Source organism: Myotis brandtii, unplaced genomic scaffold (assembly GCF_000412655.1).
Source record: "Myotis brandtii unplaced genomic scaffold, ASM41265v1 scaffold120, whole genome shotgun sequence".
In the NCBI taxonomy this organism is placed as follows: Eukaryota; Metazoa; Chordata; class Mammalia; order Chiroptera; family Vespertilionidae; genus Myotis; species Myotis brandtii.
Window position 1 is genome coordinate 4,323,211 of NW_005354174.1, and position 17,950 is coordinate 4,341,160.

The 17,950-nt window shown below is 35.9% G+C and overlaps 1 protein-coding gene across 9 annotated transcripts in view; it reads left to right on the plus strand.

The window, feature by feature from the left end:
- The window catches only part of TANC2 (tetratricopeptide repeat, ankyrin repeat and coiled-coil containing 2), a 215,324-nt gene that overhangs the window by 103,566 nt on the left and 93,808 nt on the right, over positions 1–17,950 (plus strand). For all 9 annotated transcript variants that reach the window (XM_005858613.2, XM_014532046.1, XM_005858615.2 and 6 more), the window contains 2 exons: positions 1,735–1,921; positions 3,243–3,506. In XM_005858613.2, coding sequence (XP_005858675.2) covers positions 1,735–1,921; positions 3,243–3,506 — 451 coding nt within the window. The remainder of the gene's footprint in view (positions 1–1,734; positions 1,922–3,242; positions 3,507–17,950) is intronic.

Here is a 17,950-nt window from a genome sequence, read left to right on the forward strand (position 1 = left end):
TAATTACAACCCAATGTAGTAGAGTCCATTTATATTAACTTTTAGATATAAAAAAAATGAAACACACTGTCAGAAAGTGGTATAGTAATATTTAAATCCAGGCAGTCTGTTAAGAACTATACTATTCCAGTGTAATATGAAATAATAACACCTGACAGGATTGTTGTTAGGATCAAGTTAAATCATAAATATTAAAATACTTTGTAAGCTATAAAATGCCATATAAATAAAGGGTATAAAATAATATGCAATATAATTAGTATATAAATATATAAGCTATATGTATATGTAAAAAAATAAGCTACTTCATAGCTTTCATACTTTCATTTTCAAATTTCTCAAATGAGGGAAATAATATGTCTTATACTTAGTTAATAAAGGAGTAAATGAAATAATATATTAAAATTTTTAAAAACTGTATAGCATTAAACAAAAGTAAAGTATCTATATGTATATATAAAAGCCTAAGTGACCAGCCAACTGGCCGACCAGCCGACCGGCCGGTAGCTATGACATGCACTGACCACCAGGGGCAGACGCTCAACACAGGAGCAGAAACCACAGGCATGGAAACATAGAACAAACTGTTGAATCTCAGAGGGAAGGGAGGGAGGGGGAGGGCGGGAAGAGATTAACCAAAGATCTTATATGCATACTAGAGGCCTGGTGCATGGATTCCAGTGGGGAATTTAATACAAGGGATTGCATCTAGAAATATTTTAGGGTGAGTCAAAGAGCTTTAATATTCTCATATCTAGTAATCAACACCTTTTCCAATCAAATATTAAATGTAAATCTTCATTTTAGCAGAGAGAATATGAAGACTATTTAAAGAAGTTGAAAAGCTTCTTTTAAAATTAAGAATTAAAGATGTGAAATTTATCATCAGTTTTCTTTCATGTGATTTTGTCACAACACATTTTGAAAAGGATAGAATTTCTTTAGTGTTTGAAAAAAATAGTACTTTTATTCATTATGTTAGTAATTTATTTGAGTAGAAAGAGCTAAAGAAAAGTGAATTATTATTAAATTCAGTAAATCAGAATATATTACCACCAATCTTCTTTGTGATTATTTTTATTCCTTCCCATCAGAAACTTAAAAAGGAGGTAACTTCAGGTGTAAGAATTACTCAGGATACAAAGAGATCTTAGTAATCAGTTTCTACAGAAAAATTAAGTTTTTAATTAAATTAATATTGTTTGATCTATTTTATTAGACTAACTTTTAGATTAAAGCATTTTCCCTGCATTCATTTATTGTTTCTGGGCAGCCACCTATGTTTCCAAAACACAATTATTTGCATTATGAACCTTTTTTTTTATTTTTTCTCATTTGGAGATTTGTTTTTTTCTATCCAAAGAAAAATTATGAACAAGACAAAGTTCCAAGCTTTCAGAAGTTTTATTGATTGGAAACAGCAAGATCAACTTGTGCTTAATTTTAAAATGTTTTCCATTAATTCATGTTAATGATAAAGAATACTTATTACTGGAAATTTCCTAGGCAGAAAAACTGGCCACAGTCTCTGCTCATTTTAAGTTTAAGTATCACCTTAATTGTAGAATGCAGAATATCTTATTCTGGAAAGCAAAAACAAATAGAACCGCAAAAAATGTACAAGCTGCATGCAGATTTTCTTCTTCTTCTCATCAAAGATTATGTTTTACCATAAGATAATATTTTACTTTAACAGCTGATCAGTTTATCTTATTTTTCATTCCGATTTTTCAGACCTCAGCTATCACCCAGCGGATAAGCCCCTGTTCCACTTTGACTAGCAGCACTGCCTCTCCACCAGCTAGTAGCCCCTGCTCCACCCTCCCACCAGTCAGTACAAATGCAACAGCCAAGGACTGCAACTATGGGGCTGTCACTAGTCCAACTTCCACCCTCGAAAGCAGAGATAGTGGCATCATTGGTGAGTTGGTTTTTATGTTAATCATTTTATGTATTTTTTTAAATAATTACACAAGCTTACAGTTTTCAAAAAAGCTGATATTTGTTATCCTTAACAAAACTCTAAACAAATTGAATCCAGGAATATATACAAAGGATAATAGGGACAATATATAAAAAGGTAACTCAAGACTAAGTGGAGGTGGGGGCCACTGGTATTTTGAGAAGCCTGATGGTGACTGCCCACTCTGATGGAGTTGAAAGGGAGATGTTGCCATGGCACTGGGCTCCCTAATATCAGTGGGGATATGGAGACTGGTTGGCAGCACTTAATTCTCAGATGCACGGAGGACATAGTTTGATAAAGAGCTGCAAGGCAGGAAGGCAAGCAGGGTGTCTGTCTTTGTAATTCACCTTCTTTTTTTGTTACAATAAAGTCCAGAACTCCATTTAAATTTCCAAAGAGAAAACTTCACTGAAAAGAAACATAGAAATTACCTCATGAACTTAAGTCTCTTCTTTTAACAATAGGAATATTTAAAATGAAAGAAGAGAATATGAACTAACATTTAAAAACTCTCCTGGGATGATATTCTTGTTTTATAATGATTGCTGAGATTTTTATAATCTAGATTTTAATGTATTTGAGCCCTTCCATACCTAAGGTTGATGGAAATTTTCCTGTTTATAATTCCTGTTTATAATTAGTGATAAGACTCAGTAAAGTTCTAGAAGCCTTTTAGGTTTTTGTTTGATTTCGTTAAGGGACTAGATAGGATTAGAGCTACAGTTCAAGGTATAAACAAAAAGGCCCTGTATTGCCTCCTTATTAGGACAGATTCTTTCTCCTCTATTAGCTTCTTCTTAGGGACTGTTTTTTTTTTCTAATTCTTTGTTACATATAAAGGACCAGGAAATAAATTTAAATGCGGGAAAATATAAGATAAAAAGAGTATAAACATAAAGATCTTTTTGAGACCTCTGGAGCACTCCAGTAATTCATGAAAATTACATAAATTTCCTTTTGATGAAATTCTGAACATTTTAGCATTGATAGGCCTTCCTTGTTTGTCCTTTAGCACTGATGTAGGAGTTTGTTTGATTTATTTAAATAGAAGTGTTAAGGTAAAAATAAGAGAGATAAGAGAAAATATGTGAGAGATATACTTTGGTTTCAATTATCTAAACTTCATGGTGGAAATGAAAAGATCATCAGTAACTTTTAAAAAATAATGTAACTAATATTTTTACTATCTGGTCTTGAATTTGGATAGTACTAACAGATTAATCTCCAGGGTTGTTGTTGTTGTTTTTAAACAATTCATTTTACTCTTTTTTTCTAGCTACGTTGACAAGCTATTCTGAAAATGTAGAACGCACAAAATATGTTGGGGAAAGCAGTAAAGAATTAGGATCTGGAGGAAATCTAAAACCTTGGCAATCTCAAAAAGCCAGCATGGATTCCTGTTTATACCGAGTAGATGAAAATATGACAGCTTCCACCTATAGTCTGAATAAGATCCCAGAGAGGAATTTGGAAACAGTTTTATCGCAATCAGTACAGTCTATTCCTCTGTATCTTATGCCACGACCAAATTCAGTAGCAGGTAAGGTTTTCAAAATAATGACCATTTTACTGGCATATATATTGAAATGAAAATAAATTATCTTACAGTATTTAAATTTCTCATTCATCTTCTTTGATTAAGCTGCTCTTTTGTGTTTGGGTAATATACATGTGTATATCTTTTTTAACTTGGGGGAAGGCTTGTGTTCCTCAAGAGGTTGATTGTTTAGTTCTCCCCAAAATACATAAAAACACACACAAAATCAGAAAAAGAATCTTATAAAGTACATTGTTGAACTTCTAAAAATCATTTTTCTCACAGAATTCTTTGAAGGGATTTCAGTTTGAGGTTTTAAAGTTTTAAAAAACATTAAATTAAATTGAAGTATATTTCAGTAGAGTTTGTATTATCAGAAATCATCCTCTAGTTTAAGGGAGTGGCAGAGAGGCAAGAATTCCATTTCCATATTCTAAGAGCTCACTGTTCCACAATATCTGGCTATCTTATTATAAAAGAATTACCAGATGCCTACATTGCTAAAGAATAACTAATAAATACCACTAGCAGCCTCAGTCATAAAGGAATGGTTCCGAAGTTTAAATGGCTGGAATATAGAGCCATTATTCTTAAGCAGCTATTTAGAATTGATGTCTAAGGATATTTTTTCTACACCTAAGTTACTATTTAATAATTCAGACCAGGAACTTTTGCAGAATAATTGGGAATTCTGGCATTTTAAAAATGTGTCATCATTTGAACGTTGTCCATACTATAAAATCAGTCTGTCTTTTTCACTTCCCTGATGAATGATTGGATAGGATTATTTTACTGATACAAGATAATAAATTACTTACTATAGTCAAGTTCTCTTAGTTCCCAGATATAATTATTTATGCAGGTGATAGTGTAATGCTTCTTGCCTTCCCAGTTCTTTTTCATTTTCATACCTTTTCTAAACCATCACTCTTTGTTCCAACCTCTGGGAGACCATCAGCATCTGTCATCATGTGGTTATGCGGACAATGCCTCACCTGGCAGAACAGTAATTCAGAAGATTTTATTATTAACTTTTCAAGATTATTTGCTTTAATATGGTGATAGAATATTTTCTCTCGTAGGCCTTTTTTAAATATGTTGGTCCTTACCCATGATGTCATATTAGAATCCTAGCATGCTATAACTTATGAGAAAGACATTGTGAGGTGAAAAGCCCAATAGTATTTATACAAATAAAAGTATATGTACACAATTGAAAGCATAAAGACATACACAAATGTTTATAGCAAATCTCTTTGTAATAGCCAAAAATTATGAACAATGTCCATCAACAGGTGAATGGATAAACTAATTATAGTATATCTTTGCAATGGATACTACCCAGCAACAAAAAGAAATGAACTATTTATTTGTTTGTTTGGGGGCGGGGGGAATTTTTAGTTGTTGTTGTTTTTTAGAGAGAGCGGAAGGAAAGGGGAGAGACAGAGAGAAAGAAGCATCACTGTGAGAGAGACACACATCAGTTGGTTGCCTCCCACAGGTGCCCTTGTCTGGAATCGAACCCTTCAATCCACAGGCTGACTGACGCTCTATCCACTGAGCCAGACTGGCTAGGGCAGACATGAACTATTGATACTATAACAACTAATGAATCTCAAAATAATTATGTTTAGTGAAAGAAGCCAGATAGTTTTTAAAGTACATAGTATATGATTCCATTTACATAAAAATCCTAGAAAATGCCAATATTCTAAGTAATATCTGCAAAATATCAGATCCTTCACGGGTCTTGACAATGAGTTACTACTATACCCATACCCACAAAATTAAAAGGAATGGCAGTACCATTGATAGTGAGGATGTAATGCAATTGAAATTGTCATACATTGTTGGTGGGAGTATATTAATAAATTGATACTACCACTTTAAAAAGCTGCTTGGCAAGATTAATTAAAGACATATAAAGCTATATATGCATGTTACCTAAAATCTAGCAATTTTACTCCTATATGGGATTCCCATCAAAAATAAGTTCTGATGTTCACCAAAAGACCAATAATAAGGATGTTTGTGTCTGTTTTATTCTTTATTCCCAAAAGTTGAAAATTCAACTGTCCGTCAATAGTAGACTGGAAAATAAATTGTATACAACAATGAAAAAGAAGGTACTACTGTTACAGACAACATTATGGAATGTATGAAGTATGTATATTTATTTAAAGTTCAGAAAAACAGACAAAAGTATGGCACTTCTGTAGTGATAGAACTAAAGTAGTGGTTACCTTTGATGGGAATATCAATTAAAGGAGCCTTCTACTTGTATATTTTGATCTGAATGGTGGTTGCATGGGTGTGTCTGTTTATGACATGTGTGTGTGTATAAAAAATGTATTGAGCTATACACATAAGATTTACATAATTTATGTAAATCATACCTCAATTTAATATATATGTGTATATATATTATATTTAAACTTTTTTCTAGAAGGATTTTCCCTTGGTTTTGGTTTAGAAATAGCAGTCTTAGGCAACATAACTAGAACTTTGAAGAAATACCTATTTTTAGTGTATATTAACCTAATAACTTCAATAAATTAATACTTTACTTATTCATTTGTTGAAGTTGTTAGGTACCCAAACTGGCCAGAAATTATTCCAATTTCCACCTTAGTTCAGTGGTAGCAGCAGTTTCTGTGAAATTTATTCTTTTTAAAATCCAGTATATTTAGCTATATTTTACACATAAAATTCACCCATATTGAGTAATTCACCTAACTCAGTAATTTTTCATATATTTACCAAGTTATGCAGCCTTCATCATGAATCAGTTTTAAAACATTTTTATTATCCCAGTAAGACTTGTCATGTCTATTTAATGTTAATTTCATTCCCATCCCGAACTCCAGGCAACTACTATTCTACTTTCTATCTCTTTAGATTTACCTTTTCTGGACATTTTACAGTGGGGCCTTGACTTACAAGTTTAATTCGTTCCGTGACGGAGCTCATAACTCAAATTACTCGTATGTCAAATCAATTCTCATATTAAAGTGAACGAGTGAGACACGTGATGCTGGGCTGATGTTGTGGCGTTCACTGTGACATTCACTGCGCCAACTAGCGGTGGGGTATCTGAAGCTGGCTCGTAATCCGAATTTTAGCTCACAACTCAAAGCAAAAAATCGACCGAGAGACGGCTCGTATCTCGAAAAACTCATTAGTCGGGACACTCGTAAGTCAAGGCCCCACTGTATATAAGTGGAGTCATACAATATGTGGTCTCTTATCCTATATAATAAAAGGGTAATATGCAAATTGACCCTAACAGCAGAACAACTGGGAATGACTGGTCACTAAGACACACACTGACCACCAGGGGGCAGACGCTCAATGCAGGAGATGCGCCCTGGTGGTCAATGCGCTCCCATAGAGGGAGCTCTGCTCAGCCACAAGCCAGGCTGATGGCTGCCAGCACAGTGGTGGTGGCGGGAGCCTCTCCTGCCTCCTCAAGGATGTCAGACTTCAGCTTAGGCCTGCTCACTGCTGGCAAGTGGACATCCCTTGAGCGGGCCTAAGCCAGCAGGTGGTCATCCCCCAAGGGGTCCCAGACTGCACTGGGCCTCTAGTGTCTGTTATAATGTTTTTGAGGTTCATCCATGTATCAGAAGTTTGTTCCTTTTTATTGCAAATAGTATTCAGCTGTTACAGCTATTATTACTACATTTTATCTATCCATTCACCAATTGATGAGCATTTAGGTTTTTACAATTTTTGATTATTGTGAATAGTGCTGCTATAAACATTCATGTGTAATTCTTTGGGTGGACATATGTTCTTATCTCTCTTGGATAGATGCCTATGATGTATCATTGAGTAAATTTATGTTTAACTTTTTAAGAAACTGCCAAACTGTTTTCCAAAGTGGCTGCACCATTTTACATTTCCACCCACAGTATGGGGATTCCTGTTTTTCCACCTCTTCTCTACCATTTGTTACTGTCTTATCCCTTATAATAGCTTTTTGATTGGGTATGAAATGTTATCTTGTGGTTTTAATTTTCATTTTCTAATGACTAATGATGCTGAGCACATTTTATGTATTTATTAGCTATCATATATCTTCTTTAGTGAAATAGCTACTCAAACCTTTGCACATTTTTTATTGAGTTGTCTTCTTATTTATGTAATAATTTGTTGTAAATTCTGGATAAAAATTTTTATCAGATGTTTTTGCAAAATTTTTTCTGTTGCTTATTTTTTCATTTCTTACTGTTATATTTTGGGATCACGGAAATTTTTACTGTGCTTTTATGAACTGTGTTTCTGCTATCATTGTTTCTTTATCTTTTTAATAGAAAGTATGCTGATTATATCAAGTATTATGAAACAGTGATTTTTTTTTCTTTGCTATTGGAGTTTGTTTTAATTTAAGTATTGGAAAATACTTCTTATGCATACTTAAATTATTTTCTTCCCTCTTTTTTTCCCTTTCCTTTTCCCCCTACATTAAAAAAAAAAAAGAGTGGGGGGAATAATATTAGCCCGAATTATTACTCCTACAGACCTTAATTATTTTTTTTTTCACCAATCACAATGGTCATCCTATAACACTGGCCTTTCTGACTAAAAGAGATATTCATATTCTAAGTAGCACTGATCATGCTTCTGCAAAGGAAAGGAAGGGTAAAAGCTAAATGCACCCTCAGAAGGCAGTTCGTTCTGTCCTGGAGAATTGGAGTTTATACTGTCAGAGTAGCACGTATTGACTATGTTGAACAAAATACTTCATCAGATAATTATTTCTTGTCAGTGTTGAATGTAATACAAACAGACCTACTATTGCCTGCAAGGCAAGTCATAAGTCAGGGAATAGTTTGTATTGGGTTTTCTGTGACTGAAAATCATGGTTTCAGTGTCCTCACAAAGGGGCAGAAAAATGACTCAGTTCTTTTTAAAATTAAATGGATGATGAGTTGAAAATGTTTCCTGAATGCAGAGAAATAAAATTAATTGCATATGGAATTACTCTGCTAACTGTATAATGTATATAAATATTTGATAAGACCACCATCTCTTGTAGCTTAAATGATTAGATATCTAAATCATCTTTTAAAATAAATTTTCTTAGCTCACGAGGGTCCTCTCTTCTCATTTTAGCTCTAGATATACATATTTTCCTTTACTTTCCAGTGTGTACACAGAAGTGGTTCCCCCAAACTGTGGGAAGATCAAATACTCAAAACTCCTTGGTTAACAGAAATAATTAAGGATCTTAACTATGATATGAGCTTGAAATAGAGAAGGAAAATACAGTATATTTATTAAATTGTTCTAAGCATATGCACAGCAGGGAAGGAGAGGTATGTGATGAAATGCCAATAATAAAAGGCCTTATTCAAATCCAGCTTTTAAATTTCTCTTTTAAAAAAACTTTATCTCAGTATGAGTAATATATTTATTTTAGAGGCTAAATAATGATGAATAATGATGTGAAAATACCATTTGCATCACTTTAAAAAGAAAAAACACACCTAGGGGAGTAGTTGTTTAAAGGATCCTTGCTGTGTTGCATACTGCTCTCCACTGGGGGAAGAGAAGCACCTTCTTTTTGCCTGAGTTTGTTGGCACTGTTATAGGGCCACATGGAGCAGGACCAGGAAATTGTCAAGGAATTATTTACAATCCTTGAGGCTGCTGCTGGATTGAACTCTAAAAACTAAAACTTTGTATTATTCCCTAAGTCCCTTGATTTTAAAAAGCATGGAAAGAACACGTGGCTTTCATAACACTTTGGCTTTTATAATACTTTTGCTTGCAGGGAATGGAGTCAGCGTATATGCAAATATTTATGTTGATGTATTTCTTTTTAAATTTTTCTGAGCTTTTAACTCAAAAATAGAAAAAGTCTATATAATGAAATTTTAAAAGCAATCATGTACTTTTTATTAACTATTACTAGTAAAACAAGTCTGGTTATTATAAGTATAAATATATTGGTCTATTAGATTTAACTGTATACTTTTAGAAACATAAAGACTCAAACAGGTAAAATCTTATAGTTAGATATACCAATTAAAAGCTCCACATACCACATATGAAGGAAGTACTTTTTACTGAAAACAAGAGCTTTTAACTAAAATGATGGTCATTAAAGATGAGTTTTGGCAGTAGTAAAGCTTGTGTTTTTTCTGGGGTAACTCAGTTTTCCAAATATAAATTTAGTTATATACCTTTAAATTAAAAGTCTTAATATTTAAGTATGAGAAAATGAAAACTATGTGTTTTATTGTTTTCAAAATGTAAATCACTATTCCATATTTATTTTTAAGCCTGTTGTATTAGAAGAAAATAGAGAACCCTTGTGGACTTGCGGTTGCATGGCAGAAATTATCAGAGAATAGGCTGTCTATGGTCATACATGATGTCTTAAAATGAAATTGGCAATGAATTGGAGGGATGTGGGAAGCAGGAAATGTTCACTTGCAACAGCTGTCCTCCATGCTTTGTGTGAAAATGAGGAGTCTATCAGGGAAACATACAGACAACAGAAGTCAGTTAAAATATAAACTTTCACCGTCTACTTGTTAATGTTTGGAGCTGCACATTTTCCTAAGAACAGGATCTTAAGAATCAGGTAAATGCAAAAATGGGACTCCTGAGGGATTTAAATGAATCGAATCAGGAACTGTAATGAGGACTTTACAAAAAATCCAGATGGGCTTTTCAGGCCTTAAAACATTGGCTTAATGAATCTAAAGGTGTAAGGACCCAGAGTGGCTTCTTGCCCAGGCTGTTGCAGACAAAGTGTCTTTCCAGGCTCCTTTCTCAGACCAGCCAGAATGACAATTGTGCTGCTAAAATCTATTTGCAGTAGTGGCAACTGCTATAAGAATAAATAATTCAAACTGGTTTCAAATTCAATATAGAGTTGTCTCTGGAATGTTTTGTACTAAATGTTGTCTCTGGATTTTTTTTTCCTGCCCACTTGTGTATTAAATTATTTTGAATTCTAAAAAGTATGTCAGTTAAATGTTCTATAAGTGAGTCAGCTGTTCCGATCTAATGAAATCTCAAAAATAATATGCTCCCTTTTTTTACTTCGTCTTCCTTCTCTGAAAACAGAGAAGGCTTTTTATTGACAGATTTTATGTGTTTACTTTTTAAAGCATTTTATTTTTATATGAAAGGTTTATTACAGATTTGTTTTTTCCTATTTCTTTATTTCCCTTAAACTTACCAAATTATCTCTTCTAAACACATTTGGAAAGTGTTCTTTAAGTGTTATAGTATTAATTTAACTTGGCAGGATTATCTTAAATATTTGCCTATACAATTTTACAGTAAGAGTAGCATCATGAGATGGGAATGTATATGTCTATATAGATCTATCATCGGTGTTTGTGTGGGATGATGTTGTACAAGGTGTTGTTGTTATGGCCACCTCCTTCATCTTTAGCTTTCAAATAACTGGATAAGACAAATCCTGATTTGTTACTCATTGATTATTTAAATGTAGCCAAAACACGAAGTATATGTTAAATATAATTGTTTAGTCATTAAACAAGCATTTATTGAGCATTATTTTAACTTCTAAAAAGTATGTCAAAATACTAAGGATAAGGATAGAGCCAGTCAGATTTCTGTACCTAAGTAGGACTAGTCTGGAATTGGTTCTATATTGAGCATTATATGCAGGGCACTCTGATTTACTCTAAACATGCCATGCCCTAGCTGGTTTGGCTCAGCGGATAGAGCGTCGGCCTGCGGACTCAAGGGTCCCAGGTTCGATTCCGGTCAAGGGCATGTACCTGGGTTGCGGGCACATCCCCAGAAGGGGGCGTGCAAGAGGCAGCTGAATCGATGTTTCTAACTCTCTATCCCTCTCCCTAACTCTCTGTAAAAAACTTAATAAGCAAAACAAAGATTGCCACCTTCATGGAGCTTACATTCTAGCCAGGGAAAGTAAAATAAACATCCTATATAATAAAAGAGAAACATGTAAATTGACCATCCCTCTGCTCTGCTCACCAGCCAATCAAGAGTGAGTATGTAAATTAACCCAACAAAGATGGCAGGTTACTTTGCATACAGTGCCAGGCAGAGAGCAGAGCAGGAGAGCCGGCAGAGAGTGGAGCAGCTTGGGGAACTTGGCTCCCCAAGCCACGAGACGGAGAGCAGAGAGGGAGAGCTGGTGGCTTGGAGGATTTGGCAGAGTGGGAGGCTGTGGGACAGAGGCAGAGCAGGAAGGGAAAACCAAGAGCACAGGGAGCACCAGGATTTCTGGGAATAGTAGTTCTGGTGGCAGCCACAGGACCGGAAGCGGAAGCCCAGAGTGCGGGGAGCACCAGGAATGCTGGGAATCGTAGTTCTGGTGGCAGACAGATCTCCTAGACACTAGAGCAGCGGTTCTCAACCTGTTGGTTGCAACCCCTTTGGGGGTCGAATGACCCTTTCACAGGGGTCGCCTAAGACCATCGGAAAACACATATATAATTACATATTGTTTTTGTGATTAATCACTATGCTTTAATTATGTTCAATTTATAACAATGAAATTGGGGGTCACCACAACATGAGGAACTGTATTAAAGGGTCGCAGCATTAGGAAGGTTGAGAACCACTACACTAGAGCAAAGTGAGCCTGGAGCAAGTTACTATTGCGGTGGGGGGGGAGGGAAAGCAAAGGTGAGAGACGTAAGTAAAATCAGAGTGTCTAGGAAAAATTAAAGGGAAGATATCCTAAAACTTCCAGGAAATCTCCACCAATGAAGCAAAGGGGAAAAAAGCCTATATTATTCTGTGAGCAACAAACCAAACTGGGTTGGGGGGTCTCAGACAATTCGCTCATATGATTGCAAAGACAGACAGAAACTCCCGAGGGCTCCCCTGAGGGCTCCCAGATTGGAGAGGGTGCAGGTGGGGCTGAGGGACCCACACCAGGGCACGAATCTTCGTGCACTGGGCCCCTAGTAATAAATAAGTAATTTATATAGTATGATAGAAAGTGACATGTGTTTTAGGGAAAAGTTAAAAGAGAGATTGAGAGTACCTGAGTGCCCTGACCAATTTTGCTCAATGGCTAGAGCATAAGCCTAAGGACCGAAGGGTCAAGGGTTCGATTCCAGTTCAAGGGTGAGTGCAGGAGGCAACTAATTGATGTGTGTCTCTCTCACATTGATGTTTCTTTCTCTCCCCACCCCTCCACTCTCTATAAAAATCAATGGGAAAAAGTATTTTCAAGTGAGGATTAACCACACACAAATAAAGAGAAAATATCTGAAGGGAGTACCTGAAGGAAGATTATATGAACACTAGTGGCCCGGTACACGGATTCATGCACATTGAAAGGAAATTAATTAGAAGAAATATTTTAATATAGATATTCTCCCTTTCTCTATAATAGAAGTGTCAACCAAATTCACGATTGACAATGACAGATCGAAACACACATGTGCGATTGGCGCCAGCAAGAGCTTTATATGGATCACGCATGTGCTAGTCAACTTAGCCTTTTATAGATACAGAATAAACTTGCTTAATTAGACCTGCTTTCTGATGTAGCTAAACTTTTTCCAGCCCAGTGAAGCACCCCAACTTCTCTTTCAGGTAATTGTCAGCAACATAGCAGTAAATATCAACACGAAGCAGATTATTATTATAGATCACGCAGGGAGAACAAAGGGTAAAATATTTAACTGCAGCAGTGTTTGACTATATTCTGCACAGTGAGAAAACCTGAAGTCATTTTCAAGGCCCAAAATTTCTTACTTCTTTTCAGTCAGGTTAAGTTTCTAAACTTTCTAAATCTCTGCTTTCCAGCTAATGAAAAGAAAATAGGATTCTACCGAGGCTTCTGTCTACCTATTCTAGAACTTCTGTGAGGATCAAATGAGATGAGGCATGGGAAAATGCTTCACAGACATTTGGTTAAAGTGTAAAATGTTTGCACCTAGCTATAAAGCAAGTCATGTTCCTGGGCTAAAGAAACTGCAAGGAGGCTAGTCTCTAGGAAGAGGAAGCCGGATGTTGCTGATGTCATTACCCAATGCCCACAGCAATTATTTCCAGGCTGGGCTGGGCTGTGGGCCGCATTTTGTGCCATGGGGTCTCGGCAGCGTTGGCTACAGTTTGGTGGGCTGTCGCTCCGGAGTGGTGGCGGGGCCTGTGTTCCATTTGGGGAAGCCAAGTGTTGCTTTGTCAGTGCCAGGTCCATGGTGCTGTTTCTTTGTAAATGGCCAGTGCATATCACGGCAGCTCCTGCATTGAGCGTCTGCCGCTTGGTGGTCAGTGCGCATCATAGCGACTGGTTGGACGTTTGGAGGGACACTTAGCATATTAGCCTTTTTTATATAGAGACTAGAGGCCCGATGCACAAAATTCGTGCATGGGTAGGGGTCCTAGACCTGGCCGGCAATCAGGGCCGATCTGTGGGGCAACTGGCGGGGCGATCAGGAGGCCCCACTAGCATCCGCCTTGGCTGGCCTGGCGCCTGCAGGCTGGGGGCAGCTCCTGCGTTGAGTGTCTGCCCCCTGGTGCTCGGTGCACATCATAGCGACCGGTTGTTCCACCTGTTGTTCTGCTGTTCAGTTGATTTGCATATTAGACTTTTATTACATAGGATTGTTGGAGCCAAGCATATTACCATAGTGATGTCTGTTAAGCATTAAGCAGAGTAATGAGGATAAGGATAGAGCCAGTCAGATTTCTAAATCTAAGTAGGACTAGTCTGGAATTTGGTTTTGTATTGAGCATTACATACTGGGCACTCTGATTTACTCTGAAGGGATAATGTTATCAGAGATGAATCAGATGTTGCCTTCTTGTCCTCAAGAACCTTCTATAATTTTTTTTATCCTCACCCAAGGATATGTTTTTATTAGTTGTCAGAGAAGCACTGATGTAAGAGAGAGAGACCGATAGGTTGCTACTCGCATGCACCCTGACTGGGGATGAAATCCAAAACCTAGGTATGTGTCCTGACTAGGAATTGAACCCACAACCTTTTGGTGTATGGGATGATGTTCCAACCAACTGACCCATCTGGCCAGGGCAAGAACCTTTTAATAATAAGAGAAGACAGACATGTAAACTACTAGCTGAATAACACAAGTTCTAATTAGCAATATTTGTATGTGGTTGCTGAAAGGGAGAAGCAATTAATCTGACTGAGGGATCAGTCAGAGAAGCAGAAAAAGTATTTGCCTGAGCAAATTTAGACAAGGAGTGAGATCCCATTTGACAAAGTATGACAAAGACTCTTTCTCAGAAAGTGGTTTGTAAATGGAAAAGATTCAAGTGACTCTGAGGGAGAGTACAACTACATACAGTTAGTAGAACAAAGAGACACAGCTAACAGAATTTCATGTCTCCTGACTCTCATGCTTTTAAATAAGGCATTTGAAGGGACAAGATTTTTGAAAATGAGTAAGCAGAAAGAAACTGAAAATAGCAGAAACTTAAAAAAGGAGAATAATGATTTAATGAAGAAAAAGGCAATAAAATTACTTTGGATTAATTTGATAAAGAAAATAGTGATAGACATCAAAAATATCTTAATTGCTAACATAAGAAAAAGAATGAATATTTTAATAAACTTAGGTAAACATTAACCATATTTAACTGCAGTTCAGATTGAAGCAGTAGTTCTGCATTGACTGATTTCAGATCTAAGCCCTGAATAAGGACTTCAGAGCTGTTGCACTTGATATTCAGTGTCACTGCTTTTTTTTAGGTTCATTTTGCCCATGAGTATTTAGATTTGTGAAAGAATGTGCTATTCATACAGATCAGTAATTGCAATGTTTGTCTGTTTCTTTTAATGTCGTCTGTCCAAAATTGAGGAATGTACTCATTCCAAAATATTTTACTGCATTTTTTGGTTTTATTAAATAAAGCAATAAAACAATTGATGTTCATTTTCCTAGGAATTACTATAGTAAAGATTAATTTAGTAAAACGTAAGTTCACACTAAAATTTATATTTTATGAACGTTGCCTGGCCAGTGTGGCTCAGTGGTTGATCATTGACCTATGAACCAGGAAGGCACTGTTCAGTTCTCAATCTGGGCACATGCCTGGATTGTGGGCTCTATCCCCAGTAAGGGATGTGCAGGAGGCAGCCAATCAATGATTCTCTCTCATCATGATGTTTCTATCTCTCTTTCCCTCTCCCTTCCTCTCTGAAATCAATTTAAAAAAAAATTTTAAGTTGCCAATAGCTCTTAATTGAATTTAAGAAGTTGAACATGTAGAAAGTAAGGCTGTGGCTAAAAGTCTTTGCCAGAGATTTTTTCTAATACAAAGAAATTTCAATGGATTATGTAAATGTTATTTAATTTAAATTTATACTCAAGGTATAGATCTCCCTTAGTTTAATCTTTAAAAGATTTGAAGAAGGATATAATATATAAAAAAGGATAGATTCGAGGCTTTTTTTTTGCAACAGCTTTTTGCTCCACTCCATGTTATATATTTCTATGTCATTCTGCCTCCTATTAATGAAATAGACATTCTCATTCTTTTTATTAAAATATATCAAACCATTTTAATGTATTGGCACATAGAACCCTGCTAAGATCTTGCTTTAAAATTATATAATGTGCCGTTAATATTCCCATAATGGTAACTAAATCACTTATCCGGCCGTTAAGGTTTAATTTAAATTTTGTTTTAATGTGCATAAAAGATTCTCATTGTCATTGATCTTCTTTTTATGTTACTCTTCTGTTTATCAGATTTAAAAGTATGTTATGAGGACTTTCTTTATTTTTTAAAAAAAATGGGGGCTTTATTCTTTTGTTTCTTCCTGTGGAAAATATTTGAAGTGCAGAGATGTATTAGTCTGTGACATGCCAGGCATCATTACTTTGCATTAGCAAGGCCTAAGTTTGATTATTGCCATTCAAAGCCATAAATAACAGGGAGTTGAAGGAAAGTGGAAAAGATGAATAAGAGATGGAAAATAAGCCTTTTAAGAAAGAATTAGATCTGTGTAGCTTTAAAAGGAGGAGGAGGAGGGTACAATGTAAATAACACTCACTGGATTGAGATGCTGGTTTTAAGGCCTGGTTCTACCAAAGTGATTCACTTTAGACAGGCCACTCTTACTGTCTCTTAATCTGTAAAATGAGGGGACTTGTTTAGATTGGAATCAACAGATTTTTTTACTAAAAGACCAGCTAGTATTTTAGGCTTTGCAAGCCAAATGGCTTCTGCCACAACTACTCAATTCTGTTGTAAATGAATACTTAAACAGGCAAGGCTGTATATATTCCAATAACACTTGACTTACAAAGATAGGCAGCAAGCCAGATTTCATCCACTGGCCTTAATTTGCTGACCTCTAGACTGGATGACCTTTAAGATTTCTTTTACATCTGCATGCTGTGATAATTCTTTATTATAAACATCATAGAAAGGGATTGCTGGTCATTTATTTTCTACGATATACCAGTCAGAGGCTAGCCAGGAGACAGAAACCACATAGGTATTTTAACAGAAAATTTAACATGAGAACAATTGTTAACTAGATTTTTTAAATCACTGAAAGGGTAATTTACTGAGGTATCATGGATTTAGCAACTGCAGGAAGCAGCTACCACCTCTGAGCCTGTGAAACAGGAAAAGAGGTTGAGATTGTTAAACCATAGAAGATTGGAGGAATGACCCCACAAAGTTAAAACTCATATCTCTGTGAACTGGCTCCTGCTCAACTGATGCTAATATTTCTGAGCTCCAAGGAAGGCTCTGTGCAGACGGAACCTCTGAGGGCTCCCTTTAATGGATAAAAAGCCAAACAAAAGAAAGTAGACTTTGGGTAAAGCAGGAGGGATTGTATTAAACATAAGAACTAATTCATAGATACAGTGGGAATGGTGTAAGAGTCATTGTCCCCAGTGTTTTTCAATAAAAGATTAGATAGTTATCTACTCTAGATAGTTTTAATTTCAGAATGCTGAGAACCAGATTATCTTTATTCCTCTGATACTCTCTTCCTCCCTCTGGTGAGTAATGTGGCATTTGACTTCCCTTTCTTGGTGTAAGTTCCCTAGACTAGTTTTCAAAGACCTTTATTTTTTTTATAGAAACTGTATCATAACTTGGTAAGTCTTTTGTCTGAGTTTCCAACAGACCTAGGTAACCAAGACAATTTCAGTACGTAATTGAAGGATGAGGGGGAATATTTATCTCTTGCACTTGTTCTATTTTTTTATCTTCTTCCTTCTCTCCTGTTTTCTCTGTTTTTTTTCTCTCTTAGCTCATAGAGCTCTGTGTAAATTTTTTTGTGCCACTGTTCATAATTCACCTTATGTTTTCGTTGTTTGTGTCTTATTTTGATTGGGGATATAGACAATAATACTTCATTGGATCTCAGAAACCAAGAAGTGATTTCACTTTGCTTCTTCTCACCCATTCAAAACAGTCATCAGAGGTAAACTGGCAACTAAGCCAAGGAGGGCACCAAGAACAGTGCCTGGCATGTGGTA